Below are 18,438 nucleotides of genomic sequence, written 5' to 3' on the forward strand. Positions count from 1 at the left end.
TTAAAGGTCAATAAGTTTTATAAGGATATCGGCTAAGTCGATTTATTTGTATTTCTTGACTTCATCAATCATTGTTGCTATATGACTTTTATATGTTTGAAAATGATAGAAAGTAATTGACAAAAAGAACTTCAAATTCATCATTTAAGGGCAATGCAAAAACTAATGTGATATTTTTTTAATAAATGGGCAAATGGTAAAGCTCATCATTTTGAAGATAATCATCTGGCCCTTTCGAATTTTCTATGTCTATGGCTGTTTTTTAAATAACTAACATCATGCACTATGTTTATTTCTTAGCAATGACGGCCATCTTGGTTGACAAGCGGGTCACAGTAAACTGTACTATCTTTTTCCACTGTAACTACTTGGCCAAGTTTATTATAGATAGAGATAATTGTAAGCAGCAAGAATGTTCAGTAAAGTAAGATCTACAAACACATCACCATCACCAAAACACAATTTTGTCAAGAATCCATTTGTGTCCTTTGTTTAATATTCACATAGACCTAGGTGAGCGACACAGGGTCTTTAGAGCCTCTAGGTTCACATAAATAAGGCCGTTAGTTTTCTAGTTTGTATTGTTTTACATTGTCTTATCGGGGCCTTTTATAGCTAAATATGCAGTTTGGGCTTTGTTCATTGTTGAAGGCCGTACGATGAACTATAGTTGTTAATGGCTGTGTCATTTTGGTCTTTTGTGGATAGTTGTCTCATTGGCAATCATACCGCATCTTCTTTTTTTATATATTCATATCAAAGTAAGGTTTTCCTCATTTTATTTGTTATATATAACTAAATTCAACACCGATTAGAATAAATTTCATTAAATAATGTATATTTTAGTGATGCAAAAGCTGAGAATAACGTGTCAACTATTATATTACAATTTTATATTTTTTTCATTTCTTAAGTTTACATGGTATACTTTAAGTTCTCATTGTGAACAAAATTAATTGACAAAAAAAGCATGCATGATTTTTATTTTACTGGCCGTTTTGTATATATTAATATATTAACCACTACCACCAAAGAATCTTTTAATTCACAAACAATCTTGTCTGGCCTGCGTCGAAAAATTGCAAAATTGAATTATAAGTCTCCTCCATTATCTTCTTTTTACCTTTTGCAATAATTTTGCTAAAATGCCCTTCTTTGTATTTTGCCAAATTTGGTTTGTGCACATATTATTATGAATATTCAAATAATGTTTCAAAACAACGTATCATTATACAAAATAAGGGGTTTATTGGTACCATTAAGTAACTGTAGCGAACATATAATAGATGAGACATTTTCACTGACACCATATCAACAATTTTTTAGCACTATCAAGGCTAATCTGTCTAATTCGGAACCTTCAGTTAATTTCACTTATGTACAGGATACCCCTCCGATATATAATGGTGTTGAGAGACATTGGTAATCCTAGCTTTTTTTCAAGTTAATTTAAGAAAACATTTTCATTGGTTGATATTTTTTTCCAGTCCATTTCTCCAGTAATGCTTTTTGCATCATATCCACTGTCTGCAAGACTAACTTGTGAGTTCTGTATAATATGAATATGCTCTGCTGTGTATGAAACAGACGTTCTACAACAGACAAAAATTTGTTTTTAAATACAGTAGCTGGTCACTTATACACATTCATCATGTTATAAATTCATGTGTTATTGAAATACTTCAAAGTCCACATATGAAGTCATAATAAACTTTTATCATTCTCAAAACTATCATACAGAAAAATATAAAACTTGTACTGAAACTGTAAAAATGTTTATCTGATCGGTTGAACACTTAAAACAAATTAAAAACTTACATATGCTTAGCTGTATTATGTCCACTTGATACATCACATACATGTGTTGTATTGTCTTCATTAACACGTATGTTTTCTCGGGCAGTCCTAATAAACAAATATAAATATTATGATAAGAGTATAAAGCTTTAAAAACAGGATATCTATATACATTCCGTATATGCTCTATCAGTTTTACTTATTTGCAAAAAAAATTGTACATACATGTATATTTATTTTCTTACATAGTTTATAAATAGCTTTTCAGTTAAGAAATTGAAATCACTTGTATCAAGTATGTATAAGATTGTCAATTTACATAGACTTTTATCTCCATTTTAAGAGAATAATTGGCTTTGTCATTTCTAAATGCATGTTACTAGTTAATAAAAAAAAACAGTTGACAACCAAATTGACGTTATTTGTATCCTTCTTCTATTTGAACCTGTCAACTTTTTTTCTTGGTGCGACGAAGTTGCGAATGCGATACTAGTGGGTGCTGTTTCTGGTGATTGTAGTATCACCAAGTTATTGGCATGTGATTAGGTATTTGTGTGCAGTTGTATAATTACTGTTACATCTAATTTCTTTTAATAGTTCATATGTTAAGCATTTGTGATTAGGTTAATTTACAAGGAACTACTAAGTGAAAGACAATGATTTGCAGTGGTATAAGTTTTTGCACAACACATATCAAAAGAGGTATATCATAACCCTTTCCTTTATTTATTGTTTATATAAGTTTAAACTTCAACATAGTTTAAATGATAACATCAGGTTTAGATGAACAACTAATGGTAAATGAACGCTATTGTGTACGCATTGACATTTCTTTTGGAGATTATTTGGTACTACACTTTCAGGCATTATTAGTTGCCTTGATGTTTGGCACTAACAGATTAAAATTGAGAATGAAAATAGGGAATATGTCAAAGAGACAACAACCCGACCAAAGAGCAGATAATGTTAATGAAATATTATTTTTATTTCAACATTAATATCAGAATATAAAAATTGCATACAGGTTAGACAGTCTCTATGTCATCAATATATTTATAGCTAAATTCATTCTTGTTAATATTTTGACCGATCAAACGGAATGCCTATTGATTTGATCTCTACTTTTTATATCACCTTAAAACATACAAATGTAGAAACAAGTTTTTCCGAATACATCACTTCTTTTTATGGTTTTACTTTGGTACCATTAGGGATAAGCTACAGGTATATGGGATGGTCTTGACTATTTGTTATGCAGTACTTGTTTCACTTACTTGCTAGCACTTATTGAATTTGAACTCATTGTATCAAAGGACAAGTGTGAATCAAAGTTTTTTGTATCTGTCTGCTGTTTACGTTGTTGCTGTCCTGATTCACTTTCGATGAATACATCATCTAAGTCAAGTTCGTGGGCCATCATGTTGTTAAGACTGGAAAGGAAAAGAATATAGATATTATTGTGATTTTTGTTTTACACAAAATGATATAAATTCTATTGGAATGTTGATAGTGTATTGTTTAACTTATTTTGTTCATTCATAACAGATAACTCATCGGAAAATACAAAAAATAGTGTATATTGGAAATCAAGAACTTGACCTTTGAAAAAAAATGGTAGATTTAAAAGGGGTGAGGGGTTAAAAATGGATGAAAGTAAGTTTTGATGAAACCTGGAAGTACCTTACAACATTGTCAATATACAACTACCTTAGCTATTTGTGATAGAGATATCCTAAAGCGATCAATGACGATATGATGGCGACTGTGTGTAGCCAACTTTTGACTTGTCAAGTGGTTTAATATTTGTTGTAAATCCATCCCTTATTACTCTCTGTTTGGTGCAAAAACAAAACCAGGTTCCTTTGTTCTATAGATGACAATTATTAATCTTTTTTATTTTACTTTTTATATTGACCAAATGCTCGTCATCACATCAACCGTAAAACCTCCAATTCGACTATTTTTACTATGAGGACAGCATACTTTAAGCTTATAAAATTAACAAAATGTCCTAATAATGTATAAAAATAGGCTTAGGAATAAGTTGCATCAGCTGAGAGTATAAGTAACATCGATCGACATTTCTAAATAGAGAGAAGACTTCTGTATTTTATTCAAAGTAATGCTCTCAGCTATCCCTCTAGTTGTATCTTAATGTGTTAAGGTTCGAGTGCGATATACATTTGTTTTAAAAGATACCAGAGGGACACTCAAACTTATAGATCGAAAATAAATTGACAACGCCATTGCTAAAAATAAAAAGAAAAACAAACAAATAATAATATACAAGACACAACACTAAAGACTAAGAAACTTTTGGTGAAAGAGAAATATTTTCCTTAACACTTCAATACCTTGGATTTTTTTTTTTACTAAATTAATTGCAAAAATTGTGAAAAGTCTTTAAAGTAGTAGAACACATGAGTAAAAATCAGCAAAAACTGATCTTGATATTGAAAGATTTTAATCCTGTAGCCCTAAATGGAATTTTCAAGTATTTTCTATCAAAGTCATACATTACAGTCATTTTAAATTGAACTGTGAAACTTTAAATATAAGTCGCATTATGCTCAGAATAGCTGTGCTAACTACAAATTGACTAAGGATAAAGAAAAATGCAAAACAAAAGATTTCGAATCATCTTTTTTGTCTCTTTAGGTGTCACACCACCAATTACTCCCTCAAATTTTGAACGTATGTGAAAGTAGGCCTACTCCGACAAAAAATAGTGCATTTGATGTCATTGTTTACTTAAACTACCCAACAAATTTGTAGAAATAAAACTTGTGGTGAAAGAGAAATATATTAAGACCATTTTGAGCCCAAATTTACTTGTTTATTAGTTGACAATAAAAATTGAGAATTAATGCGCTCCATAGTATACTAATTTAAGATTTCAAGAAAACCAGGGGTTATTTCTAGTGGTTCATCAGTTCGGAAGGTCTCTTCTTTTTTATATGCCTTTAAAGGTATGCTGAAAATTGGCATGAAGAAAGGTGATACCTGTACGATTCAGGACATACCTGGTTTGTAAGAGGTTAAACTTAAGATAAAAGATTTAGAAAGCTATGAAAATTGCAAAATTTGGTTGAACAGATAGGGACTTTTAATTGGTGGTCTGATGCCATTAACGAATTGAACCCACTAAATCAAGTAACCACGATCATGTACGTTTTCCTTAATCCACGAACATTGGTAAACACGATAAAAAAAATGAAATACAGATGTCAGAAGAAAGAGTTAAATAAAACAAAAATGCCTTGACGATTACTGAACATAAATGTCGTTAAATTAATTCATACTTGATGGATAACAAGGAGGATGATGATTTACATTTGTTCTTGAATAGCATAAGCTTAATCCGTATATTTATAAATTCATCTCATGCATTTGCTTTATTATATTCTAAACTATATGTAACAATTAATTATAACCTAGAGCTTGATTTCGTCCATTCATTAAACATGTGTTTAACTTTTTGAAGCTTTGTCTTTATTCGTTGATTTTCTTCTTCAGTTTCTTTGCTAAAAAATATATTAATAAAAAATAGTAATACATATAAGGAACATTGAGGACAATTTATCATTTACTTTTACATAAAATACTAGTAGTTTGTTGCTGTATATCATATTTGTGTTTCCTTTATTGCTTTGCGCACTGTCGTTTGGATTGTTTTATAATTGTCATGCAGAATGAGGTTTGCTTATTGTTGAAGATCGTACCATACCTATTTTTTTCATATGTTAAGAAGTGAACTAAACAAACTCTATACACATTTATTTGATCTTACGTGATTTTATGCGAGCCTCTTTTAAGCAAATCTACATGGTCTTCCAATCCTTCTATCTGGAGCTTTTTGATTTCAACAAGCTCTATATACCTTAAATAGAAATTATCTAAATCAAGAAAAGACATATGATTTATAAATCGTATTGCATTCAACTACTTGTGTTTTCTGTAATATTAATTTCAAAATTTATTGTAAAAAATGTTCATGCTACAACAAATACTCATTTAACTTGTCAACATAGTATTAATACCACTATTTTCAGTTAGTCTTTTCGTCCACAGAAATATCTTTATAGCCTTGATGCTATTTTTTTTAATAATTTAAGAAAATATGAATTTGAGTTTTCTATACAATAAATATAATACAACAGCGTAAAAATTCATTTTGAAAACATATAAATTTACTGTTTAATTCTTTCCTCTGCTTTCTGATTTTCATTAATGGCATCATTTAAAGCTTTTTGAGAAGCATCTTCCGTTTTCTGTGCTTCCAACTTCAAAAACTCAATGTCTGATTCCAGGTCATGGATATGGTTTCCTTGTCTGGAAATAAGGATTCAATAAATTACAGAAACAGTCATGAATGCTTGTTCCTGTTTTTTTAAATCAGTAATTTATTCATCTGTTTAGCATATTAGTAGTAGTTTATGACTATTAAGAAATACTTGTGCAACCGAAAATGTTTACTTAAATTAGGCTGTGTACATAATGACCACACAGTTCTATGCCCATTCTAAATTCTTATTTAAAAAAATAAATATAAATACAAATACCTTGCTTTTAACTCTTCATATTCTTTAAGTTGAGTTTGTAATTGTTGTTCCATTTTAAATTTAACTTCTCTAAGATCCTCTTCCAGTTGAATTTTATGATCGATTACAGTTTGTAATTCTTCTTTATGCAGTTGATCATTTCTCTGTATCTCCACTTCAAATCTAAAATTGTTCAATTATATACAATAAAAAAGATGCACATGCATTCAGCAAAATCATTATACTCCTAAATCATCAACAATATCATAAACATTGCCAAGAATGTATTATAAACATGACCAGAAACATTGCAACTGACTCCTAGATCATTACATTATCATAAACATAATTAGCTTGGATATGTCTTCACCTTATTTGTTTTAATAAAGTACCAGTCAGACCCATTTAAGACAATGAAGAGAGCAGTACTTTCCACTAGACACAGATGTATCTGTGACACATATGTTCACGGTTATGTATATGTAGTCAATTTACTGAGTATCACTAAGAATGTCAGAAAAATCAAATAATTTTTGTATTAAAGCACTCACTTGGGCTTGTTATATGTAAAGTGGGTACAACGTCTAGATTTATGAAAAGTTGTGAAGGAAAATGTAGAGAAAAAAAAAACGTCTACAATTTTAAATACAGTCTTCAACTAAGCAAGAACTACATTCTTACCAAGCTTTGCATGTTTTTTCTAATTGAATTTTTGTCATATTTTGTGGTTTACTTTTACATCTGGGCAACTGGATTCTCATTTCTCACTTACAATTTATAATTAATTTAAATTATAACTGAACATTTCTTATCAAATTGTCGATCGTTTTAGTTTTGTTTGAAGATTTTTACATTCGTATCGAATATATATATAGTTTTATTTAAAAGGAATCCCGGCAGACCCAATTCAGAGACGGACATATTAAAACAATCAACTTTAAGTGCCCAAATTGATGTTTGTTTTTGGAAAGAAATTCGTTAATTGTTATCAAAGATACCAGAATTGTAATTTAGTACGCCAAACGCGCGTTTCGTCTACCTAAGACTCATCAGTGACGCTCAGATCAAAATAGTAATAAAGCCGAAAAAGAACGTTCAACTATTAAACTTACTGATTTGTTATTTCTTTCATTTTCTTTTCAGCTGAATTACGACTATTCTTTAACAAATAGAGGTGCTTTTTCAAAGTTTCTCGATCTAACCTCAACTTCCGTATATAGTCGTCTTTGGATTTAATCTCTGTTTCTAGCCTAAAATACGTTGCAAAAAATAACTGAAAAGAAATTCCAGCAATGTCTATATACAGTTGGTGTTATCCTTGTGCATTTAAAGATTTACAATGATAAAACCACTAATGATCATGATGATCTGATTAACAGAACGACGCTGATATACCGAACTTAACTAAAAGAGGGACGAAAGATACAAAAGGGACAGTCAAACTCATAAATCGAAAATAAACTGACAACGCCATGGCTAAAAATTAAAAAGACAAACAGACAATAATACACATGACACAACATTGAAAACTAAAGAATAAACAACACGAGATCAAAAACCTGGGGTGATCTCAGGTGCTCTTGACGGATAAGCAGATCCTACTCCACATGTGGCACCCGTCGGGTTGCTCATGTCATAACAAATCCGGTAAATAGTCTAATTCGGAAGGTCACTTTCATGAAAGGAAGGGGATTGAAGTTACGACGTTAATATCCGAAATGAACAAGAAAGACATTTTTTCAATAAAATGTGTACATGTTTATGTGTCTTAGACCTTTTTTGCAATTTTAAATTTTAAATCTTGCAATATGAGTTTACCAGATTGCTAAAAAAAACTATATCACAAAAGTTGTATGATCAAAAACAAGTAATATTTCAGTACATTTCCAATATTGCAGATCCATATTGTCGAACCAACTACAAACCCTGAGTTTAAATGTTAAATATGACATACCATCTATACAATACAATTGTGCACACAATACAGTATATTCCTCCTAACAATGTGAAAGAAGAAAATACTGATATTCATTGAAACGCTAAAGCATATACCTATTTGTTCATACTTAATTCTCACAGAAATATAACAGTTTATAATTTAAGCTACCAAAACTCCGCCTTAACCATTAACATTGCAATCTCCCCACTTAAAGCAGTGTGTTCACTCCTGTTAAAACATGATACAATACTTACAAATGCAAATGATATGGATCATACTTTTTGTTTAAATGTGGCAATGTTTTTCTCTTTTGGACTGGCTCTACTCTGAAATATACAATAAACATGATAAAATACATACAAAAAATTGGGAATGGGAATGAGGAATATGTCAAAGAGAAAACAACCTGACCGAAAAAGCAGATAACAGCCGAGGTCCACCAATGGGTGTTCAACACAGCGATAAAATCCCGAACCCGAAGGCGGGCGTCAGCTGGACCCTCGATAAAAATGTGCATATAAACATGTATAAATGCACAATTTAGAAACATAACTATTCATCACATGGTCAGTTGTGTTCGATGTATCTATGCATCAACCTATTTTAGTTAGTGACAAGTTATAATGGTCTCAGATCTTTAGAATATTCGCATGAATCGAATAATAACCGACTGTGTTCTTTTCTTGATAGTGACATTTTGACACAGTGCTGATATTCAAGGTGGGTAATGCATTCATAGCAGGAGACGTTTACTCGGTCACCTAGTTTCGCTCCTTTTTGCGTTCATGTGGACTCATCAATGTGTGTTTATTATCTTGATTTGTATATTCGTATCATATGGATTTATAAGTGTTGAACATCAGTAAGTTATTAAATAAATATGAAATAATTAGAGTCTCTCAAGAGCCTGTGTCGCTCATCTGTTACTGTATTTACTGATGTCGGCCATCATGGTTGGTAGGCGGGGTCAATAGACACTTTTTTTTTAAATAGATACCCTAGTAATGATTGTGACCATGTAAGATTTTTGCACAAGCTACAAAAAGTGACTAAAAAGTTGTTAAAATCTTGGTCATGTTGACTTATTTGTAGGTCTTACTTTGCTGAACATTATTGCTGTTTACAATTTATCTCTATCTATAATATTCTGAACGACTTTAAAAACGCAACACTCATTTTATTGATTTTTTTACCAAATCTTGTCTTATTCTCTTACAACTACTTTTCATGCTTACCATACTTCTTTCTCTTTACAAAAAATCAAAATCTTACTTATCTGTGATTATTGAACATATTGAATTTTTAAAAGTCGCACGAATTTCTTAAAGCAAATTTTTGAACCCATGAAAAATTGTTTCAGGGTTTTTTTGCTTTGTAAAACAGTTCTGTCGATCCTTTGCCACACTTAAATCTGTTAAAAAATGTTGCATCTCCATATTGCCCAGAGTGAGAAATAAAACTTAATCCGCCCTTAAGAATACTGCAAAAAGGAAAACATAAACGTGCTGCAACCATATTCTATTACTTCAGAAACTCGTCAACTGTCCTTCCGACAAACGTCAACAGAATTTGATTACACAACGTCATTTGCCAGACCTATTTACGGCCGCAACGTCAACTGCTAATCAAATTGCCAAATGGCATTTCGTACAGAGTCATGCCATAAATGTTTCCCATCAACTGAATTGCCAGAGATCGACTGATGGAAAACCTTTAAAGCCCTCAAGTTCCAATCGGATAATTGCCAATACCAATTAATCGGTTGAACAAATGCAAAATCAGAAGGTGTAAAACAGAACTCAAAACATGTCAGACAGAATTTGTTGACCTTTCTGACAATCATTTTGGCGTTTGTAACAGGCAGTCATCGCTTTTGACGGCGGCACATTAATAAAAAATAACAACAAAATAATATAGTGTTGCGTTTCTAAAGTCGGTCAGTATAGTATTCAAGATAATAACCAAAAACTGCAAAATTTCATAAAAATTACCAATTTAGGGGCAGCAACTTAACAACAGGTTGTCCGATTCGTCTGAAAATTTCAGGGCAGATAGATCTTGACCTAATCAACAATTTTATTCGGAGTATTCCTGACAGATTTGCTTTAAATGCTTTGGTTTTAGATATAAGCCAAACTATACATTTTACCCCTGTGTTCTATTTTTAGCCATGGTGGCTATCTTGGTTGGATGGCCAGGTCATCGGACACATTTTTAAAACTAGATACTCCAAGGATGATTGAATTTTGGTTAAATTTGGCCCAGTTGTCTCAGAGGAGAAGATTTAAGTAAAAGTTTACGGACGAAGGACGCAGGACGACAAGTGATGAGAAAAGCTCACTTGACCTTTCAGGTCAGGTGAGCTAAAACAAAAAGAATGTACATTTTGTTCATTTGCAGCACTGATGCGTGACTAATATAATAATACTTTATTCAGATGCAATACAGCTTATAGAATATACAATTTGTCAATATTTTTGAATGCATCAGTGAAATATAAATACAATAATTATACACAATACATGCATGGCGGAGAACGAAAACAAAAATTCATATGACAAATAAATAAAACAACTACATATTACGATTTTTTTCAATATTAAACAAAAATTTACCTAAATTATTAAGTTCTTTCACATTGTGAACTGATAACAACTGTATAAGTTTAAAAGTGGATGGATATTGCCAATAATATTTCTTAATAATATATAGTTTTCTTACATCACTATATCTATTACATTCTAGAATAACATGGTATTCATCTTCTACAATATTGTTAGTGCACATCGTACATAATCTATTTTCTCTATCTACATTGTAATATCTGCATGTTTCTATATTAAGGCTATGTGCGGAGATACGATATTTACATATAAAAGGTTTATATATTTGATTAACAGGTCTATCTAAATAAAACTGCAGTATATCTGTGTCATATATATATCTATAAAGTATACTAAGATAATTTCATTCATGCGCTAAAATAAATTATTGGTGCATTTTGTGGTAAAATTCAGATGTATAAGGTCGAAATTTTTTTTAAATGAGCTATATTATAAAATTTGTAATGCTTTCGGCAACATCAATCTCATTTCTTTGCTCAAATACTTTTAAATCATCAGCTCACTACGAAGGACGTTGCAATAAGTACTCAATGTAGATATAAACAAACTCACCAAAGCTACCAGGTGTATAATTTGGTTCGCCATACGCGAGTTTATTCTACATCAGACTCATAAGTGTCATGTTAATTTAAACATGTGGAAGGATAAATCTAGTACGAAGTTGAGGAGCTTGGAAAACAAAATGGGTCATAATATATACAGGATCTGCTAAAGTTGACTAAGGCCATAAATTGTAAATAGATACATTGTGTATTGATGATATTGAGGATAAAATGCATTTATATTACTATGTCCATTATATTCAAATGTGCGTGAATGTTTGATAAAACCATAGTATTGGTGTAAGCCATCTGTTTAAAAACTGTATAAATTACTAAGCACTTTTTATTTAAAAGATTTGTGCTGCAGCAACTAAGAAAAATATATATGTAGAGCACTTAAGCTCAGAAATGACTGATTTCAGTAAGTACATTTGATGTCTTCCTTGATTATTACCTTTATTTTACATAGGTTTGGGAAAAAAGTAATGTGAAACGTATTTGCAAAATATTGTTTCAGAGCCTTAATTGTTCAGCTTGGTCTGCTGCGATTTTGGTCATTTAAAGTTAATTTTGTAATTTTCAGTAATAAATCGATTTATTTTTCGTGCTAATAAAATTACTGACCTTATGTAAATATTTTTTAAATACTTACTGTATGCCATCTATGGGCTGATCAGCAGGATTACTAACCGATAAGCCATAACATACGGGCGTATCCTGTAATTTACTGGAGTGACAACTTCCATATCTGCTAGGATCTCTGTAAACAGATAATACTCTTATCTTAAAGAATTAATTATAAGATCGTGTTTTGCCACTACTGCGCATGCTACCTACGTGTACGCTTACCGATCTCAGTTAGCAATGCTGAATGTTAACTTATGTGTCGTGTGTGTTGAAAATACCAGTTGTATAGATTGTTTTTCATTTCAAGTTAAAAGTGTTTCTGGGCTTTATAATATTTTTTTTCCATTTGAATATCAAGCTTTAACGACGTACATATAAAGCTTACAACGTAAATTACTGGGGTCAATTTAGAGGATTCTAACTGTAATTTATACACAAATTAATAGAGTAGATCAGCTATATGATTAAATTCTATTTATTATCATGGTTACAGGTAAAAATTACTTATACAAAATAAAAAATGTTTCCAATAATAAGTTGACATTTTAATTATAAATATGACCAATGACAACTTCTGATATGGACCTGGATTACTCTTAAATTATCAATATGACCGATGACATTTTCCCCCTAAGTGTTCAATACCACAATTGAATTATGAGTATTTGTCTTGTATACATTTTATAGTTATAGTGATGTATTAAAAATTCACAATATATAAATCGTTTAGCAATAGTATAATAATGTAAATAGGGTACACTATGTAAATCAAATCTCCATTATCAGCAGGAAAAAATCCAAGTAATCCAGTAGGTATACATATGACTTTCTTACTTTGATTAATCATACAGTATAAATACTGTAGTCTTTTAATTGGAATATATATTGAGTGTATGTCATTGGATAGATAACCCAAAAACACCATAAATTACATCTTTATGTACTTGTTTAGATTTAAATACAAATTGTTTTCCATGAACATTTCATCTTCACTTTTATTTCCCAATAATGCAACTATCCAGATAGGTTATCTAGTTTGTGTTCTAAAATTTTAACCGAATTACAAAGTGTTGAAATATGACAAATTGACGTAAGTAGACATTAAGAAAGAAATATCCTACCTATCCAGGTAAAAAGATGTTTATTTTTCAGGACAATAAAAGGCATCTAGTGCAAATTCAAATTAAAATACACGTGTTCGTAAACAGTAACTATATCTATCAATAGCACATCTGGTGAATTGTTTATATGATCAGCTCAGGTTTCGGTGCTACAATGTAAGATGGTAAATTTAAAACAAAATCTTAAATCTTCATTGATAAATGTGTAAATTGTGAAGAAAAAAAAATTCAAGTGTTTCAGGAAAGGTTTACATTGACGAATTAACCTATACCTAAGATATCCATTTTATTCTTAGTCTTTTACATTTTTTTATTTTAACGTTCCTTGTGAATGTCAGATGAAACTATTATGGCGCTTGGCCTTTATGTTTGTTAAAATCTTTTAAAGGGATTGTTTTTTTACCAAGGCCATTTCCTCTGTTCCAAGTGAAATATGTTCTATGGTTATAACAAGCAATTTTAGAATTTATTCAGATGGGACATTCTATGAAAAATAGATTGCACACTTTAATGGAGCCCTTCTAGCACACAAAAGGAAAAAGTAATTTCTCCGGATATAACTTTTGAAATTGAATTAATAAGTTGTCATATTCATGCACGAATTCAAGAGGGGAACAAAACTAGGAAATTGATCAAATCGACATCTCTGTACTCTAACGTGAGCACGGTTCTTAGTTTTATAAAAATTATTATCTGCATAATTCAGATACAATCTCAATATTATTGTGCAATTTATGAAGTAATAGAACACAGTTTCTAATCTAGTTGCAAAAATTAGCGAATATTTTATGCATATTGGTGGTATTAAGCTGCAATCGCCTTTTTTTCAGAATCCTTAGTACATTACACATCCAATTGCTCGCTTGCATATTCTAAATCCATGGCCAAAAACAAACTACAACTGAGGAAAGCGCATTAAATATAAGCGGAAAATAACGACATAACATTAAAATGTAAAACACACAGAAACGGACTAAGCATTAGACAAAATCCTATGAAAATAACAAATATAATATCAAAACCAAATACATGAATTTGGGATAGATAAGTACCGTGACACGTCTTATAGTAATGTGAATTCACACTAAAAAAAAAAGAGAAACCCAACGACACAATGGAAACACAACGTTAAAATGTAACACACACAGAAACGAACTATAATATAACAATGGCCAGATTCCTGATTTGGTACAGGACATTTTTAAAGGAAAAAATGGTGGTTTGAACCTGTTTTTTTTTGCCTGTCAAACCTCCCTCTTATATTGGTATACATGCAAGATATATCTAATAAGACTCCTAGAAATAATTCAAAACGGAAAGTCCGTTATCAAATGGAAAAATCAAAAGCTCAAAAGACGTCAATCGAATGAAAAACAACTGCCATATTCCTGACTTGGTACTGTACAGGCATTTCCTTACGTACAATATGTGAATAAAAACCTGGTGTTAAAGCTAGCGAAACCTCTCACTTGTATGACAGTCGCATATTACTTTTTTTTTTAAATTTGATAGATGCGTTTGTGTGGTAAACGATTGTTTCTTTTGAGATAGTAACACACTGATGACTGTTGTATCCATATTTTGACTATTTTATTTATTCTGTCTGTTTTGTTCACGCATCGTTGTAAATATAACGGAATTTGGTGTGACTGTCATACAAGTGAGAGGTTTAGCGCTATAAAACCAGGTTCAATATACCATTTTCTACATTTGAAAATGCCTGTACCAAGTCAGGAATATGACAGTTGTGGTCCATTTGTTTGATGTGTTTTGTGATTTTATTGTGCCATCTGATAATGGACTTTCCGATTGAATTTTCCTCGGAGTTCAGTATTTTTGTGATTATACTTTTGATTGTAAGAAGCTTCTTTCCAAGTTTGGTAAAAATCCAGGAGAGTTTATGAATCTAATAAATATTTCAAATACTGCATTTATTTAACTGGCAGAAAAACTTAGTCGATTTACAAGTAAAATATGGACACAGAGTTAATGTACAGTTTCCGGGTACAAACACTAATTCCATTTATAAGTAAAAAACGGTAAAAATAGATTTTTTCTTAAGAATTTGCTTCTGGATACTATCTTATGATCATAAACAATATTCTGTCAGAGTAAGGTAGAAACCAATGTTCAATTAAGATTTTTTTTTTATAATTTCCAAAAATTTAACCACGGAGTGAATATTAGTGAACGCTGGCGAGGACGGTATGTAGGATCGCTTTTTCGACAAAAGTCGAAGTCTAGACAATAAGACTTAGTAGTCATGATTAAGCTTTAGAATGTGGGCGCTATTCTGCAATTCCAAGAAGTAATAGACAATGTAGTTTTTTTTTAAAATGACATTGAAAATGAGATGCATTTCATTTTAAAGATGTCCTTCTTATCGAGGGCTTAGATCTGATTTATAATCATATTGAGAATGGAAATGGGGAATGTGTCAAAGAGACAACAACCCGACCATAGAGCAGACAACAGCAGAAGGTCACCAACAGGTCTTAAATGCAGCGAGAAATTCACACACTCGGAGGGGTCATTCAGCTGGCTCCTAAACAAATATATATACTAGTTCAGTGATAATGAACGCCATATACTAAAACCATAGAATTGGAGAAAACCTTCTATGTATAAATATATACAATAAGTTAGTTATAATAGTCTTAGATAGTTATGTAATTTGAGTAAATTTATAGTTCGTGCACAAAAATTAAGATCTAACATGCTGAATATGCGAGTGAATATGTTTTACACTACTTCTGCTATCTATGTATACTTTGTGTATTTTATATATTGTAGGACTATAGTTGTTATGACTTTGGTAAATAAATGTAAGCAGTAGTATTAAAAAGTCTGTGTGTAGCAATAAGTGTTATTCCCTTGTAAAAATGAACTTACTTTTGAATTCCAAGTATATCGTGGATAAAATATTGATCCAACTGTTTAGGTCTGCAGACGACATTAATCACAGGTGTATTTTTGAGTGCAGATAGATCAAAACGTGCTTGCATGTTTGTCAGTTTATGGAATTCTTTTTCCCATTCGCTTAATTCTTGTAAAAATTTAATCGGAAATGCTATTTTCCTTCTGATGTGTTGCATTTTGTCTTTAAGATCTTGAAAAGATTCATTTTGTTGGATGATATATTGCTCAACGCTAGACAATTTAGATTTCAAAATTTCAGAATCCCGACCAAATGAATTTATCGTATCTTCAAATTTAGAAACGACTGAAGCTACGGAACTCTTGAGAATTGGAAGAAAATTAGATTTTTTTTTTTTCTCGCATATTTCTGACAAGTCATTTCGGTTTTTATCTAAATCGAAAGCAAACTGTTCAATTTCTTTTTCAGTTTCCACAAGTTTTCTCCTCTTCCGGATATCACTTTCCATGAGGCCATAGTATTTATCACAATCTTCATGTTTATCCTTGAATGACCTACAAACTAATCGACTACATGTAACACAATATGAGAATAAATCCATCCATGTTTGGTCACATTTGTTGCAGGTATATATCTCATCAATGAAAAGTTCAGATCTATGGGATCTCGCCGATCTTTCTTGAAACAAAAAATCATCACGTATCTGACAAGTATCACAAATTCTTAAATAGCAGTGTGTACATGCATCCGTTTTTGCGACCACGTTCGCTGAACACTCTAAGTTGGAATCCATTTTGCCATGAATTAAAAAAAAAAATAATTGAATATTTCATACATCTTTCATTATTCGTGTAAATATTATTGTTGGTTTTACATATCTATATCACCTGATACATTAAAAAGATAAAGTTAAGTACACGTTAAATGAGCGATCATGTAATATATATCTGACCAATCCTATGTTTATTTTTGAATATAAGTTGTGTACATAGGTATATATTTATTGTACACCTTTTAAGACATGCCTCTATATAAATCTGAAGGTTGCTTAAGTGACATGATAAATGATATCTTTCAATTTCTTTCAAAAGCAATCAAGTGGTAAAAAAGGTAATTTAATGTTTTAAGTATACAAGTGCTCTTCTTATGAATGAATAATATTTAAAACGAACTTTAATATTATCTTACAAGAAAATAACTGCACCAAGTCAGGAATATGACAATTATTGTTATCCATTCTTTTGATGTGACAGAGCTTTACATTTTGACATCGATTAGGGACTTTCCATTTTGATTTTCCTCCGAGTTCAGTATTTTTGTGATTTTACTTTTTTGTATCATGTGAGTGCAGAGTTCTCTATTTACCATTTCAATATATTCCACATCATTTATTCATTGTTAACCAATAACATCTGGCATTGCCATTTTTTTTAAATTGTATCAAGGTCATTTGTTTAAAGAACCCATCACCATCGCTGTGACCTAATTGAAATTAAAAACTACGTAAGCTATGATAAGAGTCTATACATTACCCCTCACACATACATAAATACCTTCTCCTATAAAAATCATCTAATTTTGTTGTTTTTCAAGAAACCCAAGGCACTAAAAGTTATGTTTGTGTTAAATTTTGAAAAATGAAAAATGCGAATATTTACAATATTGAGGCAATGTCAGAAAAAAAGATTTTTTTTATGAGGCTTAGAAATTTGGATTTAATTTTTTACATTTACATATTTTGTTCATTCATATGTGTTACTTTGCATTTTCATCTTTTACCAGCAAAAGAAGTGCTTACTTGTTTTTCGGCTGCAGATGCAATGAAAATCCTCCTGTTTTCCAATGTGCAGTTTCAAATGTGAATATTTCTACATCACCATATCGTAACAAGAGTTAATATGTCAAATTCATATGATAGTTTTATTAACTTGCATCTTTACCTATCACTACCGGATTAAGGGGGGTTTGAAAATCTTAAAATAAGTTTAATTTTGTAATAAACTATTTCTTCTTTTAATGTTATCTTTACTATAAATTGAATATGTAGCACTGAATAGAGTGACACGTTGTCGCTACACTCCTTTAAATATACACGAGTCATAATTACATTGGCCTGAGGGTAACTTGATAGTTAAAAGATAAAAGGATTTAATTAAGACAATGAAATACAGGTATCCCTATATTTTATTACTTTTTTGGTTTTATGATTAAAACGACGTTTTTGTAAGCTTGATTTGAAGAAAAATACTTTTCACCCTATCATATATAAGATTATTTTTTTTAGAAAATGACACTTGTGCAAACTTTATTTCCACATATGTTTCTATTGCTCAAATGTATAGCATTCTAAATGAAAATTGGAATCCTCC

At 30.8% G+C, this 18,438-nt stretch overlaps 1 protein-coding gene across 1 annotated transcript; it reads right to left on the reverse strand.

Annotated features, from left to right (window-relative positions):
* Positions 1–335: 335 nt before the first annotated feature.
* LOC134697590 (desmoplakin-like) lies at positions 336–17,480 on the reverse strand. Its single transcript, XM_063559874.1, has 11 exons — positions 16,084–17,480; positions 12,096–12,203; positions 8,532–8,603; positions 7,451–7,588; positions 6,360–6,521; positions 5,992–6,129; positions 5,588–5,677; positions 5,232–5,321; positions 3,072–3,227; positions 1,819–1,905; positions 336–1,592 (listed from the first exon to the last, which is right to left on the reverse strand). The coding sequence occupies exons 1-11, from the start codon at positions 16,860–16,862 to the stop codon at positions 1,445–1,447; spliced, it is 1,968 nt and encodes a 655-aa protein (XP_063415944.1). The 5' UTR covers positions 16,863–17,480; the 3' UTR covers positions 336–1,444.
* Positions 17,481–18,438: the final 958 nt, after the last annotated feature.

The sequence above is a fragment of the Mytilus trossulus genome, chromosome 14, assembly GCF_036588685.1.
Source record: "Mytilus trossulus isolate FHL-02 chromosome 14, PNRI_Mtr1.1.1.hap1, whole genome shotgun sequence".
NCBI classification, from domain to species: Eukaryota; Metazoa; Mollusca; class Bivalvia; order Mytilida; family Mytilidae; genus Mytilus; species Mytilus trossulus.